This window comes from Larus michahellis, chromosome 8 (genome assembly GCF_964199755.1).
Source record: "Larus michahellis chromosome 8, bLarMic1.1, whole genome shotgun sequence".
Taxonomy (NCBI): Eukaryota; Metazoa; Chordata; class Aves; order Charadriiformes; family Laridae; genus Larus; species Larus michahellis.
In genome coordinates, this window is record NC_133903.1 from 23,869,999 (window position 1) to 23,888,779 (window position 18,781).

General features: G+C 39.5%; 1 protein-coding gene across 14 annotated transcripts in view; it reads left to right on the plus strand.

Annotated features, from left to right (window-relative positions):
• Positions 1-18,781, plus strand: part of CEP350 (centrosomal protein 350) — an 80,937-nt gene that overhangs the window by 28,492 nt on the left and 33,664 nt on the right. For 11 of the 14 annotated variants that reach the window (XM_074599040.1, XM_074599038.1, XM_074599042.1 and 8 more), the window contains exons 9-24: positions 43-186; positions 1,046-1,698; positions 2,372-2,493; positions 4,001-5,064; positions 6,414-6,567; positions 7,781-7,944; positions 8,897-9,089; positions 10,639-10,856; positions 10,976-11,139; positions 11,776-11,934; positions 12,136-12,267; positions 14,497-14,633; positions 15,005-15,124; positions 16,614-16,780; positions 17,312-17,508; positions 18,054-18,238. In XM_074599040.1, coding sequence (XP_074455141.1) covers positions 43-186; positions 1,046-1,698; positions 2,372-2,493; positions 4,001-5,064; positions 6,414-6,567; positions 7,781-7,944; positions 8,897-9,089; positions 10,639-10,856; positions 10,976-11,139; positions 11,776-11,934; positions 12,136-12,267; positions 14,497-14,633; positions 15,005-15,124; positions 16,614-16,780; positions 17,312-17,508; positions 18,054-18,238 — 3,973 coding nt within the window. The remainder of the gene's footprint in view (positions 1-42; positions 187-1,045; positions 1,699-2,371; positions 2,494-4,000; positions 5,065-6,413; positions 6,568-7,780; positions 7,945-8,896; positions 9,090-10,638; positions 10,857-10,975; positions 11,140-11,775; positions 11,935-12,135; positions 12,268-14,496; positions 14,634-15,004; positions 15,125-16,613; positions 16,781-17,311; positions 17,509-18,053; positions 18,239-18,781) is intronic. The other 3 variants (XM_074599045.1, XM_074599049.1, XM_074599046.1) reach the window with 1 other exon arrangement.

Here is an 18,781-nt window from a genome sequence, read left to right on the forward strand (position 1 = left end):
ATCCAGCTAGTGCTTGACTTTTATTTATTACTTATTGTGCAGGTGGAAACTATGTAATAAGTGCATCCTCCTGGCGGGAGGGACAAAAGCTAGTCAAAAAAATACTGGGTCCAGCTCCCAGAATAGAACAGGACAGAAGGGCTGTATCTAGTGACAGAACAGGACGGGAGAGAGCTGCCAAGGCTGGTAAGTTGTGCTTTTATCACTGGACTTTTTTCATCATTCTTAATTTATTATATAACATCGCACATCTGGAGAATAAAGCAGACTTTTGAGATAGAATGTAAACAGTTTCTTATTAAAATAACTCCTATTTTTAACCTGGGATTCGAGGGGGGAGAATTTTGCACTCATCCATGGTTGGGATGCTTAACCTCTCTTCCTGGGTGGATTATGAACTTTCCTTGGTGTCATGGGAAGCCTGCCCTGCCCATGCGACTTGATGGGCAGTACATGCATTTCCAGTGCTCAGGAGCTCTGGAAAAGATGGGAAGTAGGTTGCAACCAAAAATATGGATCACCTGCAATCTGTCTTTGCATCTTGAAGCTAGTGGAGAGAGGAATGGCTGGAGGTGGACCACAAGCCAGACGAATTTCCCAGATGTGCTGCATATGGTTGATATGTTTGATATGGTTGATAATCCCTGTTGTAAGATACTATTGGTCATCCCTGTTGTACAGGAATTGTGATTCTTACAGATACTATATAATGTCATCCGTGTGCATCATAAATCTTCATTGGTTCCTCCACCAGCCCTTTTCAGAATTTATCTAGAATCTCAGACTGGGCAATTAAGGGACGGTGGGAGCTGCTGTGCTTTTAATGCCTGTGAGGTGTGAGGCTGGTAAAAGTATAAAGGGCGTGAGCTCAGGCTAAGCAAAGGCTGCTATATTCAGACTACGACACTGAATGAAGCAAAAGCACATTTACAGTGAGATCTGCACTCCTCCATCATCCTCACTTTTGTTGCTGTTTCAGTGATGGCATGTAGTTCCCGAATTTGATTTTTACCTGAAATATTTGACAAGTCGTATTCTTTATCAGGTTGCATTGGAAGGACAGGTTCAGATTCTAGACTGGATGTTACCCGTAAAACCTCTTCAAGAAGTTCTGAAAGGGCAAGGAGTAAAGTACGGTCTCAGAATAACCTGAAGAAACTGGAAGCTGCTCTTACAGATGATAACCAAGAAGATCATACCTCTGTAAATAAGGACTTCCTGCCTGTGGAGATACGTGGAATTCTCGATGACTTGCAGTTGGATTCCATGAGTACAAAGCAAGAGAAAGATGTGGAAAAGCAGAATCAGAAATCTGTTTTGCCTACTCAAAATGCCAGGAGCCACAGTCCAACCAAAAGGAAACCGGACAAGATAGCTGCCAGTGAGGAACCTCAGGTAATCTCTAAGAAACGTCACTATGATACAGATGAGGTTCGTCAGTACATCATCAGGCAGCAAGAAGAGAGGAAGAAGAAGCAAAATGAAGAGAAGAAAGCACAAAAGGAGGCAACAGAACAGAAGAACAAAAGGCTGCAAGAGCTCTACAGAAAGCAGAAGGAGGCTTTTACTAAAGTGAAGAATGTGCCTCCCCCTGAACCTTCAGCAGCCAAACGGTTACAGGAAACCTATACTAAACTATTGCTGGAACGTACGTTTTTAGAAGAGCCACCTCAGCTGCCTACAGTGCAGGAAGCACAGGTATAGCTGATTCACTAACTTAATGTGTTGCAGTTGTTTGCAGGAGTAGGAGGTCATATGTTTAGGAAGGTCATGACTTGTTCTGGTCTGGCTACCAGTTAGGAGAAAGGATACAAAGAAAACTGTGTAACTTTTGCTTAAACATAGTGGTTTTGATCCAGAGCCTCCTTGCTAGTGGCTGCTTTTTGGCACAGCAAGGCCTACCAGAAAGGTGGATGGAAATAATCTTTCTGTTATAGAGGCGTAATTCCAGATATTAGCTAATAGCAGCTATAAAGGTTGTCTCTTAATAAAACTGTAAACATCAGTCAAACTGTGAATGGAAGAGCTTTGTCTGAAGTTGCTTTCAGTCAGTGGACAAAATTCATCAGCAGTGAGTTAAATACGTTTGCTAATCAGAAACTGAATATGAAAGAAGATTAATGTATGGTAAAAGACTAATACCAGTTTGATTTGTTTGGCTCAACTAGTTTGGTATGTGAGCAAAGCTTTTTTTCCCAGTACATTCTGCTGAGGTGAAAATGTACATGTCTTATGTTTTTAAGTCTTTGTGTAGTAGGAAAGATGTGATACTACACTGAGAATTGAAGCCTTTTCAATTTTAATGAGGGAAGAGCTTCTAAACTCCTGCGGACTTTTGAAAATGCATTTTTCTGGTTGTCTTTGTTTCTAGCCCAGACCTGGTTATCAGCCATCTGGGGAATCCGACAAAGAAAACAAGGCTCAAGAGCGTCCTCCTAGTGCATCTTCAAGTAGTGACATGTCGCTTTCAGAACCACAGCAGCCGCTACTGAGGTGAGCCATTGGGGGCCTTTTGAGAGACAGGTGAAGACAGACTAGACTCTTACATTTGCATTCTAGCAAGAGTAATTGTCTTTATGGCAATTGTAATATTTTCTTGCAGTAAAGAGGAAGCTGATGCAGGAAAGCATATGAAAATTTTGGCTATGGGTATTTAGTGAGTCTGTAAAGAAATAGTGAAGGGTGGTTGCTGTTAATCTTTTGCTGACGTCAAGGGGATGCGCATTTCATACGGGGAGTCTATATTTCCTCTGTCATTGCCATCAGGCAAGAGAAGCTGATCATATGAATACGTCTGTTTGATTTTTCGTATTTGATTTATTAAGTCTTTCCATTTAATCTACTGTCTTGGATTCAGGCCTTTAGTTCCTGTCTCTGAAGTACCAAAACCTTCTCCTTCTGCTTGGAACTAGCCTTTCCCTGTTTCCTTTCATGCTGCTTTCCCCATTTTTAATTGTTCAGGCTATTATCAAAGTTTTTCTTACTGTAAGTCAAGGTGCCTAAGCAAGCACTTAAACATAAGGAACTAAAAACACGAAGTTTCTTGCATATCCTTAAGATCCCTGTTGTGCAAGTGTATGTTCATTTTTAATTACATGATGAATGTCTGCTTCTTAAATATATACTTGCTTCATTACCTGTATCTTAACTTGGTTAAATCCACTCTGACTTTATAAATTCAATGAGATCTGTTTCCTTTCTGGAAGAGTTCAAGGAAGCACTAGGAATGCTGTGTAGTGCTGCGTACAGAATAGGCTGCTAAACCATATGGTAGTAAATATTGTTAGTGTAACATTGTAAGGAAGGATTTTAAGTACTAATAGTAGGGGAGAGATGAGACATAAGGGGCTGTACAAGTTATTTGGAGAGCCTCAAAGTAAGCAGAGAAGCATTTTTTTGTGAGGGACTTTCCAGGTTTCCTAGTATTCAGAATATGCACAAGTGATGTTAGCGAAGGAAGGTCCCTACAGAGCTCCTGTCAAGCAAATGGGAACTATCTGGAAATAAAGAAAACGTCTTGCAGAACTTCAAACATCCTTGTATTTCCAGCCCTCCTTTTCTCTAAGTGTTCTTCATGCCTACCCAAAGTGACAGCTCCAGTGAAACGTGGGCTGGGTTCACCTGGAGGGGGGAAGGCTGGGGCTAAGAAATTCCAAGAAGGAAGAGAGAAGAAAAAAAAAAAAGTTTCCTCCCTTTTGAAGTCAGGAAACTTTTGTAAAAGACTTGCTGCTGCAAACAATCAGCTTGTTACAACTCTAAAACACACAGTACACCATAAATGGCATTTCAAATTTGTAAGGTGCCGTGTTGGTTTGTTGATTGTTTTTTTTGTTTTTCATTTAAATAACATTCTGTAACTGTTTACTATCCCATTCCCTGCCCCTCTGTCTCCACTGAAGAATATTTCTTCCTGAAAAATAAATTTGTGGCAATGATACTTTCATGTAAAACAACCATACTTGTATAAGTCATCAACTTAAGTGTTGACTTTTCATTTCAGGAGTGATTTGATGGAGCCTCCATGGGTACAGCCAGACAGGTTGAGCCCAAGAGTCCAGCTCTCTCACCCGCAAGCTCTCATGGGCCCAAGTGGAGGCCCTTGCTCCCAACACTGGAGTCTGGAGCAGATGGACCTTCTGTCAAAGGAGTGTGATGCAATGTTGGCAGGCAGGAGGGGCCATCCTGCCCCCGTGGGATCGCTGACCTTAACGCCTCAGCCATACCTGAATTCACCCACCGCACAGCAAAATCTCTTAGTAAAACCTACTGCTAACCAATATAAGAGCAAATTAGATCGGATTGAAGCTTTGAAAGCTACAGCTGCTTCCCTTTCTAGCAGGATTGAAAGTGAAGCCAAAAAGTTGGCCGGGGCTGGCATCAATTATGGTACCATGTGGAACTCAAACTATGAATTTATGCAAGAAAACCAGGATGATGGGCGGTGGGCAAAGGCTGTGAGTCCTCCTGTGAGAGAGGAAAATGAAGATGCTTTTTCGGCCAGAATCCAAAAAATGTTGGGTACCTGTGTGTCTCATACAGCCTTTGATGACAACCTTCCTGGGGTAGGCAACCTTAGTGAATTTAAAAAGCTCCCTGAGACTATCAGACCTCATACTGCTGCAGTCAGCCTTGGAATGAGATCCCCTGCTGCTAACAGGCATGAGGGGATACTAGGACATTTATCTAAGAGACAGACTGACTCCCCAGGGCGCGAAAACCAGGCTTACGCTCCAAACAAAGCTGTGATTCCTCATGAGTCCAGCATTGACTCCATCAGCGAAGGGCCTCTCCTGAGTGACGGAAACCTCTCTGAAGAGGAAGGAGGCCACCACAGACAGTTGCCACTGAAGATGCTGGAGACGTTAAAGGAGAAGGATTTCTGCATTCGGGAGAGAAATGCTTTTGAGCCCATAAAGGAGTTTCAGAAAGAAGCTGAGAAGTATTTACCACTTTTCACTCAGGCAAGTGGTGCACACAGCAAAGGGCCGTGGGAGGAACTGGCAAAGGGAAGTCCCCACAGTGTCATCAACATCTTTGCGAAAAGTTACCAATTTCATGGAAAAGGTAAAAATGTAAAAATTTCTTGAAGCTCTTGTGAATGACTCTTTTCCCAGTCTTACTGCTCTTTATGTTTTATACTTCATAGATAAGGAAACGTGCTTTTAGCTGTCTCAAACGTGAATATCTGTAAGGCTTTCTCACTTTCCTTTTGTGTGATAAATGATTTGCTCTGTTTCTTTTGCCTTCTTGTCTAAGGAAAAAAAAGAAGGGGAAAAAAAAACCCACACTTTTGGGCTGGAGAAGATTATTTTGTGTTAGATTGCTTTGTATTTCTAGATCAGTAACTAATTCATATGCTGGGTTTCATGTATTAAGAACATCCATAATTACAGAATTGTGAATATAAAGCTTACATTTATCGAATCCAAAATTGCATACTAAATGTAAATTGCCCAGAGTGCTTTTGGCAATGATTCTCTCCACCATGGAGAACAGACCCTCTGGATTGGAATGTGCATCTTCCTACTATATATGCACTCCAGATCATCTGTAATAACACATCATTCCTGTTTCAATTAAGGCAGAAAGATGAATTTCATGCTTTATGCAGCACTTGCTTCATGGCATAAACATGAGTGCTTGCATGTATCCTGAGTTCTTCCTACACAAGAATAAGACAGCTTTACTATATTATTAGAAACATGTAACTTCAGTGCATGAGTGATGTGGACTTCCCTTTGTATCTTTACTCATATGAGTTATTCGATAACGTCTCAAAGTAGTGCAACAATTAAAACTCTGGTAACGGTATTTGATTTTGAGAAAGGTAGGTTCTGGTGTATCAGTAGGAAAAGTCTCTTGCTTAAACAAGCCCATTTCAAGTGTCAGTGTCTTAGGACATGCATTACAAGTGACTCCTGCAGGATGCTTCATTTGATTTTCATTTTTCATACAAATTTATTCTTCATTTTATGAGTATTGTTGCTCTTGCCTTGAGTTCCTCGTTTTGAGGAGGAGTGTTTTCTGAGTAGTTGATTTTTAACTCGTGGGTTTTCGTGATTCTTTTTCCCTTCATTTTATTTCCCTTCATCTTTAAAGGTGATTGCATTTACATTTTCTGCAGATGGCTCTACTCTCAAGCACTGTGCTCTTCAAGAATGTTTTAGCTGGAGTGTGTTAATGAAGTAGAGTATCCAATAATTAACAAAAACGGGAAGACTGTGCTTGTTATGTCATGTTAAAACTGATGTGGGATGGCTGTATTTTTGTTTTCCTGATGGTTTTCTGTTTGAAAGGAAGTTTTTGTAACTGGTGGTTGGGAGCATTTTAATTCCTGCAGCTTTATTAGCTGTTTGATCCACATTTGCATTTGGTATCGTTTTTGTCTTTTCCCTTCTTTGTCTGCACTTTAGTGTTTGATGAAAGGTCGAATGGAGGGTCTACCCTTCTGCGCCCTTTACTCCCTGCCACGAGCCCTCCAGAGAGCGTGGTTTCTTATGAAGATGATTTTGCCTCGTCGCAGGGAAGTGGCACTTTAACAGACAAAAAAATTGCACGTGACCTCAGGTAACTGTGTGTGTTAGACTTCTTGTAAAAATCAAAATGCAGAATTCGACAGAAAACAGTTAATGCAAAATTTGTTTCATAGTAAGGTGGATATCTTTTCTGTTATGCTGTATTGTAATACCAGTCAAAGTGATGAGGTGTTTCCCTAGGACCTTGCATTTAATAGAACAACCGGTATGGTTAAGAAATAAAGATTAGAGTCACGTATTCCTGTTCTGTGTCTAATATTTGTTCTTATTTAGTCTGGCCAGTAGCTTTAGGCAAGGTTCTCAGCCTTTGTAGTCAGGCGAAAATTAGTTTTCCAACTTGTGTGGCTGCTATAATGCTCAATTGGTTAGTCTTTGTAATTTAGAAAAAATAAAATATATTTGAAAGTGTTAAAATGCCTTCAGTACTTCAAAATTTTGTAAAAAGCCTATCTATAATTGCTTTCAGTGCAGATTCAGTAATGCTTAGTAATGGATACATAAATTGTCTGTAAGAACTTTTAAAACCTTTTGTTCAGACTAAAATTTGAAGACTATAAATCCTAGACTCTCCATGTTACTACTGAATTCATGTAGTTTCCTGAATTTCCTAAGTCCCCTTTCTTGTAATGAGATATATTTACATCTTTTGGGCACCTTAGGGAAGGTCACAAATACTTTGTTTATATTAGTGGTACTTCACCTCAGAAGAAAGGAAGGTAAAAGGCACACTGAAAATGTTAGGTGCAAAAAAATGCTCTTTTTCTGATTGGACTTCTTGATAGGTCTTATGTTGGTATTATTTAGTATATGATGCATTACCCCCTTATTTACAAATCTTTTGTAATCCTTTCTTGAAAATCACTCATATTTCTGTTAATTTATTGATGATATCTGTGTGCCCAGAGATTATCTAAAATGCGGTGATATTTGGAGTCATTCTTATGTTGTTCAAGCTTGTAGTCAAATAGCTCTTCAGAGTTAGCATTGGAAAGGTTGGTTGTTACCCATCTTCTACTGTTTCTTATTGTCGGAAGTATGTTTCAATATGTTCAATATCATGTCAAACTTCCCACTGTTCTAGCTGTCATAGTTTTTAATCTCAAAATCAGTGCTTTTCAAGATGGGCTAATTAGTGCAGTTTTAGCCATCTGTCTTAAATTTAAAGCGTGGTGGATTTCTTGTGCACAGTGTAATGCAGAAGTTGGAAGTCCTTCGTTAATCACTGTCAATGTGCTCCTTTTTAGTGTTGCTGGCAGCAGTAATTCGAGCATTCAGGAAGAAGTTCCTAGCAGGAAGTCTCCCCATGAACCTCGGTCTGTAGAGCTTGCTTCTCAGCATTCATCTGGACCACGGTCTGCAGCATCTTCTCGCTCATCTGCTTCCTCTAAAAAGAGAGGCAAAAAGGAACGTGAGTGCAGTACTTGACTGTAGGGTATTTGTTTGGAAGGAGTTTTTAGGGTTTTCTTGTTATGAAAATTGCGGTCTTTCTACATACCTAGAAACTGTAATCTAATACTGATAGGAGGATTTATGTATTCCTCCAGTGATCCCTTCCTAAATTCTTTTTGATTCTGATTTTTCTCTGGCCTTAAAATGCAGTCATCTGAAATTAAATAGGCAAGAGGTTATTGGCAGTATTGAAAATGTTTCCTTTCCTAAACCAGCCTTTTAACAAATTAGTTAATTTTAATCTTGTGGGGGAACTATCCTCAGAATCTGTACTGAGGAAACTCCAATAGGCTGCTGAGAAATCTGAGTAATGGCCACATTTATGAAGGCGACAGTAAGTTTGCTTTGTATATGCTTCATGTTTGGATCACAGACAGTTTTCAATAGTGTACAAATTAATGAATACACTTCTTCCTACAGTAACTTGTACATGACAAAAACGTGAAGAAAACTTGATATTTGGTACACTCTTACTATATAAGCAATAGAATACATAAGGAAAAGCTATTTTTGAAGTCAATGAAAGGATGAGAAAAATAAGATTGGATATTCCAGATTATCTCTCCTTATTTTTTTCAAAATTCTTCATCTTACCCAAAGAAAGCTAGGTTTTATTCTAATTATCAGTATCAAAGAGTCAAATGCTTGTTTTCTTTAGATAGCGTGCTGAAATGAAAGCTGAGTTGACAGCTGTGTTGACAGTGGACACAATATGCAGAAAAGAACTTGATCTCCTGTAGAAAGTTGCCAAATTGACATTTCTTGTTTGTTGAATTTATAGGCATCTAACTGAAAGGCATCTTTAGGTGGGGAAGAAGGTTCTCAATTATTTGTTTTGGGGCTCCTGATGGCTAAGATATTCATACTTAGAATACCAAATGTAAACTTTTTGCAATGTTGTTGCTTCTTAGGGTTGGACTCCTCTTTCAGTGGAAGTTCTCACCACTTTCCTGTGGAAGAAGATAAAATGCCATCTGAATTAGAATGGGGATCCCAACAGACAAAGAAGTCCTTATCAAGTAGCAGAATTTCTAGTAAAGATCATGAGCAGAACCTAGATACAGACAGCACGTTAGAAAACTTGTCTGGACACTCCCTAATGAGGTAACATGAACCTTATAGGACTGTATGCTAATATAACCAAGGTTGGTAGTGTTACAGCGTGTTATCAAAAATGGTTGTGTCTTTGGATATGCAAAAGGAAAATAACAGAAATAATCAAATGTTAGTAAGATGGGCATGCAGAAAATGTTTTTACCCCTGTATTTTAAATATGAAAGCCCAAAGTAGATGGCTGTAGTAAGAGAAAAAACAAAACAGTGATTCCTCCCCAAATGAGCCCTCTGGTTTTGTAAGGATAACTGCCCAATACAGGTCTCCTGTCAGGTTCAGTACCTGAAGCATTGAAATACATTTTTCGTTTTCCACTTCTACAATCGGTATGTAAGAAGGGAGCGGGGGGGGCGCGGGGGGAATAGCTAGTCAGCCTGTGCACTCATCTTGCTCCTTCCAGTAGGATCCACAGACACTTTTGGCTAGACTTGTGTTCAGCTAATACTCGTAACCCTGTCCAGCGCTGTGGGTTGATGCTTTTTTAGAGATGAACTGATTCTCAGAAAAGAGTGTAGAAAAAGAGGAAAAAATACTAGTTTTCTGTTGCATCCTCTGCATGTCTGGCTATGAATGTAGTTTTTCTTCTAATTGTGCAATGAAGATGGTTATGAAATATCCACCTTAGTTTTCATTGCGCTTTTTTCTAAAAAGCAACAAATAATACGAATGGTCCATCGCTCATTCTGTGTCAGTGTAGAGCAGTTCTAAGGTATTGACTTATATAGGTGACTTTCACTGATATCCAGTACTGGGTTTGAAAGGTCCTGCGACTTGCGAAGGTGTGCCAAGTAAAGCATGACGTCTTCCTAAGGGGGTTAAGCAGCTTCTTTGGCTTAATAAAATTGGAATAGTAAATTTAAAAGTGTCTGCATCACTTTCTGTACGTTTGCAAAGCAGTGTCTTCAACAGTCACTTAAGAAGAAATGTTTCTGTAGTATTTTACTGTTTAAGTCAAGTTTTGGCCTTCAAGCATTTCATTGCATTTTGATGGAAGGGATTGAGACTGGCAGTGGTTTATCACATGCAGTTGCATCCATATATTGGTAGTAAACTGTTTGCTTTTTAAAAATACTGTTCATCGTATTCTGATATCAAAATACTGCCCTAATTCCCTGTGAGGGAAACAAAGCTCTTCACTCAGACTTTCAAAACAGATGCGTTTTGACACATGCAGGTGATTGCACCCTGCAACACCAGGTTCCTAACAGGAGGCATTGAAACTGCTTGTCTGGCCGTGTGGAATACATGGATACTATGTTAATTTTTTATTTTTTTGTGTGCACGTGTGCTAGCTAAGTTTAATACTTGAGGGATAAGTAGGGTGCTCTAGAAACTTAAACTGGGATGTAGGTACAAAACTCATTTCATGAAGCCATTCCTAAAGGCAGACTGAGCCTGTGCAAACCATAAAAGACTGTGCCTTTTGCGTGGTTCTGTTTGGTGTATATAAACAGAAGAACTAGGTTATTGCTTTATTGTCTTCTCAAGTGGCTGGACATAGGAGAATATTGACTCCTTTCTTTTTTTGTTTCACTATCAGTTTCTCAGACAAGGGAAGATCCCAGAAGACGCCAACTTCTTCCCCGTCTGGTTCCCAAAAAATGTTGCAGTTTGATTCTGTAGGCAATACAGCAGAACGAGTCAAGTCACCTGCTGGCTCTTCTGGAAGTACAGCATCAGGGCTGAAGGCTAACGTAGCCTTCCCTGACCTGAGTCTGGGAACTAGCAGGTCTGTAGCAGGAGCAGCCTCAGCAAGCGGTGAGTTGTTCTGGTAAAACCATACTTATCCCAGAGCAGTTTCGGGGGGTTTTTTTATTTATTTTTTGATGCGGGGCACTAAAGTCTATGGAGGCTGACTAGTAAATCTTGCCCTGCAGGATGTATGCGCTTCTCCCCTGCTGGTCTTCAGCATCGTTTATCAGCAGAATTGAACTACCTTAATGCTATTGAGGAGTCTGTGCGACAGCTTTCAGATGTGGAGCGAGTACGAGGCATATCATTTGCCCAGCAAGAGAGCGTTTCTTTGGCTCAGATTCTAAAGGTAATGGAAAAATACTTCCCTGTGTTGACCTTCTCTTTTTTTTTTTATTTATTTTGCAAGAAAATTAATCAAATTAGGACAAATTGTGCTTTTGTTAGCGATGCGGAGAAATCGTAATGGACGTGATGGAGGATCTCTGATAATGTTCAATTTTTAGGATTACTGTCTATTACCTTCCTTATTTTAAACTGACAGTAAGGAACTGGTGACTCTAGAATATGTATCACTAATATACCATTAGCTGGAATCAGTACTTTCATTGTGTATTTCTGTAAAATAAAAACTTGATTATTTCCTGGGTTTGATGTTGAGTCCCAGTGCTATGCAGTGTAGTCATTCAGACTGAATCATTTGTCTTATTCAATGAAAAGGATATTTTGGGTTGAAATTTCCGTATGGTGACAAGATTTCTTGTTCTAGTTTGTTGAATTAATTGGTCTCCTAAGTCCTCTTTCTTTCTACACTGTGGTGTCTACATAAAAAGGGAGAGGGTCAGTCAGTAGGCTGAAAATTTCACTTTAGCAGAAAGAGGCACCACTAATAGAGTAGATCTAGATCTTTTGAAGGTAGTGGCTAAGGGAAAAAAGGTCTTTACATTTAACTTGCATGATTCAAACTTGTTTTCCTGATCTGTAGGCACAGCAGCAGCGCCATGAACGGGATTTGGCCCTTTTGAAAATCAAGGCCGAACAAGAAGCTTTAGAAAGTCAGAGACAACTGGACGAGGCAAGGCAGAAGGCAGCTCAGGTAATGCTGCCCTTCAAAAAATGTGGAGTGTGTAAGAGGCAAAATGCTGTAAGTAAATCCGTGCCTATGAGCATTCTTAATTTGAAGCTGTGAACATGTGGAAGTGGTGAAGGGGTTTAATATACTGAAAAAAAGCTCTTCTCTTAAGGGCCAATTTCAAACTTTCCCCCCCAGATTTTGAGACAGAAAACTGTAGTTATTATAGCCAGAAAATTTTGAAGAGCTGAACTGGCTGTGTTTTCTGCATAGGTCCATGCAGAGTCACTGCAGCATCTGATCCAGTCACGGCAGGAGGCTGTACAAGAGACCGCGTGCAAAGCTGCAGCCAAACAGGCGGAAACTGCGCTTCTCGCTACAGATGCAGCTCACCAGATCCGAGAGGTAAGGTCCTGAGAGAAAGGAAAAAGCTGTTCTGATTTCACTGTTATTTTGAATATTTTTTTGCCTCTTGGTTGTTTGCTGTTCAGTGTCATTCTCGGTGCAACTTCTTACCTTCATAATGTGACAAAAGATAGGACTTTAGAGGAGCTTTTCTGGCATCCTTACGTAGAAGTCAGTCAGCAGCCTTAAATCCCTGTTCACTGTTCTTATGATCTTCCAGTTAATGAACTGTTCAGAAGTTTGCTCTTGCAGGAGAGATTGATGATAGTGAACACATCATCTTTAATTTGTAAGAGTTGCACTCCATCAGGGATCAATCCTGTATCTGTTTCATATGCAAATTAAATTAGAAAAGCAGGGAAACTGCAATCTTGATTACTTTTGAAGGTAGGAGACCAACAAATAAATAAAAAAAAAGAGTGGGGAGGATCTTCAGCAGAGCTTTTACCTTGGTTCAGAGTTTGAAGTTTTCTTTTTTTTGAGTGTCTTCATTCTTGTGGCGTACAAAATATTTATTAGTTTTCAATTTTATAGATCAGCTTATCAGTTTTTGTACTTGTTTCTAACATGTAGCAGCTGCTTCACACATAGGTAAGAAACACAGTAACCAAAAAATGCTTTTGCTTCTTCATAGTTTAGCAATCGCAATAACTGTGGATTAATGTTATGGGATGGAGTGCAGAAGGCTGATGGAAATGAACATTAACTGTTTCTTCGCAGCTTAAGCACATGCTGGTGCTCATACTTCTTTTTATGATAGGTAATGGGGCTGCAGAATAATACTGATCTACTCGTTCTGGGCTTTGCCAAATATGTGAATATTTTTGAATAGACAAGAATGAGTTACATTAAAGGAGCAGAAAAGGTCAGGCATCTGAGATACATGCAGGGGCTGTTGATAGCAGGTAGCGAGGTCGTCTTTTATAGAGCCGAAGTGGCTGGAAACCAATTAAGAAATGAGGTAAGAAGAAACAGCGACAGCTTTTATTTGGTGTAAGATTTTAACCTCTTGTCTTGCTTTAAGTTTGAAATCCAAGAGTAAGAGGTGCTAGTGGAGAGGTTGATGGGGATGACCTGCTCGGCGATGATGGGCTAGCAGAGTAGCTTTTCCGTCTGTGTTCACAGTGACTCCTGATATTCAGTTGAATAACCATTTATTTTAACGGCAATGGAAATGCTGATCACCAACGTGCTGGGATATTTTTGGATGCACACTGTAATTTCCAATGTATAAAGGAATGGAGTTAATTTTCTGCATTGCTTTCAATTAGGAGTTTATCTTATGCAAAAGAGATAATATAGCATGCTACTACATAAGTTTTTTTGCTTAGACTTGACTGTCATACTAATGAAGGATAAAAAAGGGGTGATGTATACAAACAATCCAATTTTTAAAAAATCATTCACTTGTTTTTATTAAATTTTATGTGTTATAATTACTTTATACACTAATTGATGAATTAATGGAGAAACTCAGTACGTTTATTGGAAGTTATTGAAATACAGCTTATTCCTACCTTCAAAACCCACCAGAGTTCCTTGCTCTGTGAGAAGCAGAGCTTTGAACAAGAAGAAAAATATTAAATTCTAAAGCTTCTAAAAATCAGTGTTCTCTGCTGTGATTCCTGAAGAAGTTCTTATTTCTAGTCAGGTACACAGTGACTACCATACATTAAAAAGGAGAAATTTCTGGCTGTTTGTTGATTAATGCTGCCAATTTTAGACCTGGCAGTTTGCATGATATTGGAATTTAAACCTGTTGCTTCCTTTGGAATGGAAATAATATTTCTTGTTCTTTGGTCAGGATGCACTCAAGTGAAAAAGAGGACATTATTTCTGTTATTTGTTGGGTTTTTTGGTTTTTTGTGTTTTTTTTTTTTTAATTAATTGTAATGGTAAGTCCGGAATGTTTTATTATGTGGGGATGATTCTCTTGATCAGAGTTTGGTTAACTTGATTAGAACGATACAGTAAGTAGTATCTTGCATGTCTGCAGTTTCGTATCAATAACTCCACTGTGAATAAATTAAGGAGTATGTATTTACAGAGCAATATGCACCTCCTACAACCAAAACTGACATGTACGTAATTACAAACCATTGCAAAACGATGTCTTACACATTTGTCCTATAAATCAGTAAATTGCCTGCGAGGATGACTATTTTCTCTTTCAAAATCATTTTGTTGCTGATAAGCACATTGTATTCCTTTGTTTTTTGTTGTACTCAGATGACAGAGTTAGCACGAGCACAGATCTCGGATACTGTCAGCGCTCCAGCTGCTCCAGTCACCACCTTGTTTGACCACCAGCGGCAGCATCATTCAGAGTTCATGAAACAACTGAGAGCCCGAACTGATACAAACAGGTTTTGCCTCATGTTTCACATCTAAAGAAGGGGGAAGTAGAATTTGTTAGGTTTTACTTCACCTATTCTTGAAGAAAATTTTAAGATGTCATAATGAGTGAGCATTTAAGAAGAAGACTTTAGATTCCATTTTTATGCCCTTAATAGTGTACGCCAAAGGTGACATTAACTGGTTCTCTGAAGCTCTGTATTAATAGAAAAAGACTCTCTAAACATTTTGTAGGATGATACAACTAGTCTGAGCCTTAAGTGATCTCTTCAGAAATTTTAGCTGTTACTGCTTCTAGTAAACTGATGAAAGCTTGTGCAAACTGTATTATTGTGATTGTTTAAGACAATGCAGATTTACTCAAAACTCTTCCCTTTCTCAGGAAATGTGAGTCTGGTGCCATATCGCAAGGTAAAGAGGAGAGAGGTGACTCAAAACAGACATACTCACCAATGTTTGATAGCTATTCAGAGTCCTCAAGATCAAAGGTTCATGATCAGAGGTAAGAAGAGTTTAGATTACACAGGGGTTTTTTTGCTATAAATAAGAACTGAAGTACAACAGAATATAAAGATAATTCCTTCGATGTATGTTTTAAAAAGAGGTAGTCAGTATTAAACTTTCAACGAGTAACCCTGTCTTATATTCATGAGCTTGAAGGTTTACATGCCTACCAGAATTTGCTTTGTCTTTAACTAAAAATCCTACTACGTTGTGGTCCGCAGTGTAATAGTATGTTGTGTGTTAATGTCTTTGGTTTTGAATTTGCTGTATTTGTCCTAATTGGACACTTTTTTCTCTTTTGTAACTTAAGAATAATTGAGTTCCACATCTGCTTTCTCATTAGCAAGAGTCTAGCAAGCAGGTGAAGGGAAATGGTTATTCCCCCTGCTTAGCTCTTGTGAGACTGTATCCGGAACGCAGTGTCCAGTTTTGGGCTCTTTGGTAAAGAGAAGATGTTAACGTACTGACACATCTAGTGGTCAGCCACCAAGACGATTAGGAGACAGGTTTACATGATGTAAAAGAGAGGCTGAAGAGGTGTTCAGAACTTGGATGTGGCCTTGACTTTGGTTGGATGAAACACCTTCAGAAATTGTTGAGCTGAGATTATTCTGATTTCTGTGCTGTGGCCTACCTGCATACTTCTATCGCATCACCTTTGTAACCTAAAAGTCACTTTAAGTCTCTGTTTATCTGAGTCTTTTTCCTTGTCCTAAACATTTGCGTTTTGTGCCTTTCTCATTTTGCTCTGTGTTGTTTTGAAATGGACTAGAACATAGACTGGAACATATATTCTGAAAATACAGTGCAGAGACCTGTAGAAGTGCCTACTCTGTAACGTGCATTATTTTCTATTCTGTTCTCTGTGCATCTGGCCTTTTTGTTCAGGTTTTTGCATTCGCTGCTGTTTTGCACTGGCTTGAGATTTTACATGAAGTCCCTGGAATGCTGCTTGCCTGAGGTTTTGAGTCATTTCTGGTGTTACTTTTTCAGTATCTTGCCTGTGTTTAATACTGCATTTTAGTTTTTTGTTTCCTGTTCGCTTACCTGATCTAGTTAGGTCCCATGAAGTTTCTCACAGCCCTTCTCTGATCTTGACCGTCTGGAATGATTTTGTCCTCTGTAGTTCTTCTAATTTAAAACAGTATTGCTATTTCGTTTAAAATCATCCATTTAAAAATTGTAAGGAGAGATGTTTGCAGTGGTTTATCATCAGTACTCATTGCCAGGTGGAGGGTATGCATACCTACAAACAACTTGCATTTTAAGGTAGAATAAAAATAACAAGTTCTGCTGTCAGTCAGCAGCTTGCTGAGGCTTGGAATTTTAAGGTAGCCAAGCTGCATTTTAAAAACAAAACAAAACCAAAGCCTCTGCATGTAGGTTATTGCTGGGATGTTAATCATGGCATTTAGAGTAGTAATGCAATATAAAGATTTTGAAATGTGCAAAGTAATTTTAAAAAAAATTATCTCTTGATAACACAGTAGTACCAGCAGCCGCCAAGAGAGTCCTTCAGTTCCATCTTCTAAGGAGAATGAGAAAAAGCTTTCCCGTCGTGAAAAGATAACTAGCAGTATCGAAGAGCAGGCTCATACTGGTGTGGATGATTCCTTGCCGAGTGATAGTATTTTATCACTGCCAGATGAAAAAGGTTAGCTGTTTTGTTTGTATGTGATGAATCTGAAGGTAAGGGGGGAGGGAGGTGCTGTTTCAGAATTAGTTTCTGAAATAAATGAGGGAGTATGTGTGAAGGAAGCTGAGCCCCAGGTGAATTGGTAGCTTCTGAAGAGGTAATAGAGGATGGGACCCTTTGAAATTCTACACATCAGTGTGATGGAGCCTGTGGGCCGTTCTACTTTCTGCTGTGCTAGCTGGAGCCAAATGTTCACTTGCTGAATATGCAGGCTGAATGCCAAATGTTTTAGCAGCCCCAGAATTGTGGTTATACCTGTGTATGGAAGTCTGTTACGTCTTTTGAAGCCAGACAACAGTTTTTCATGATGCCCTCTATCTCAAGGTCACTCTTCTAAACATCCATTTTTATGCATTAAAGTAGTTATCTCCCTTTCTTTCCTGCTCCTCCCCTCTCCCCCCCCCCCAATTTTACTGAGATGAGACAGAGTAGAACTGCATTCATGGTACATACCTGAGCGTAAAACCACTTCCCTGATTTCTCCCTCAGATTCCGCTTCTGTTGCAACAGAGTATTCCCTGAAATTTGATGAGTCCATGACAGAGGATGAAATTGAGGAAAAGTCTTTTCGGTCTTTGCTGCCCTCTGAGAGTCATCGCAGAAATAATTTGGAGAAGAAACGGGGTAATCGTGATGATTCTGATGAGGAAGTCTCCCCAGAAAAAACAGCTCTGTCCTCTATCAAGGTAGGTCAAGCAACCGTAGTTCAGGTAAATTAATTGAACTAAAATGGTTGAGCTCATGAGGTTCAAATGAGCTATTCTTAGTTGTGTTTGCAAACTTTAGGGTTCTTTTCCTCACTGTGGTTCTTTGAGCATCTCAAAACATTGAGTTGTATGAATCATGCTGTATGTCACTGTTATACAAGTGCAATGACTGACTTATGGAGCAGTCCGTCCAGGCCTCTACCTGTTCTCTTGTGGCTTTGGAGAAGAGGAGTGACTTTGAGGTAGGCTATAAAAGCCCAGTGAATTAAGTCTTCCTACTATGCCTAAGCACAGCTCGGAAGTACATGAGGATGCTTCATCTCTCTGGCCCAAGAGGGGATGGTCCAAAACCGTCACGCAGCCCAAGGCGGAAAAAGCTGGTCTTCACAAAGCTCAGAGAAAAAAACAGCTTTCCTTCTTGTTTTTATGTGTGCGTATATACACACACACACACACTTCATAATTGGAAAAAGCCTTGGAATTTCTGTATTATCAAATCATGCCAAATTTGTCTTGCCTTCTAGGAGCTAAGCATGCCATTCTCTGGGGGGCAAGACAGTTTCTCTAAATTTACCATGGAGATGGTAAGACAATACATGAAAGAGGAGGAGATGCGAGCAGCTCATCAGTCCTCACTGCTTCGGCTCCGGGAGAAGGCTCTGAAAGAGAAGACCAAGGCGGAATTAGCTTGGCTGGAACACCAGAAAAAGTGAGACAGCTCTAAATATATATATGTATATATACACACAGTTGCTGACTGACTGTTTTCCTGTACTTCTACTTGAATTTTTTTTGTTAGATTTTGCTTCCACGCCACCCCTCCCTTATTAAGTATCAATGGTTGAGCTAATCTTCTGATGTCAGTAATCTATACAAATGTTATTGTCACTTGGAAAGAGTAGAACCCAGTTTGTAAGTGTGCTTTGATGTTTACACTGAATGCAGTTTGATAACAGAGAATTTCATTGAAACAGTAGAACATTGGATGTTTGTTGTGAATTGGAGAAGGTAGTTCCCAACCATTACTCTACAAATCCTAAGTCAAGAAGGTATAAAACTGTCAAACAGTTCTACCTTTGTTTGCTTGATGTCTGTCTGAGGTCATTTTAGTTGAGTCAGGCCAAATTTTGTGAATCTGAATGTGTGTTGTACTTGATGATTTGTTTCCAACCTAACATATGCTTTGTCCTGGAATGCCACTTGAAGTACCTAGTGAAGTACCTGCCCACCACTAAGCAGTGGTGGCCAGATT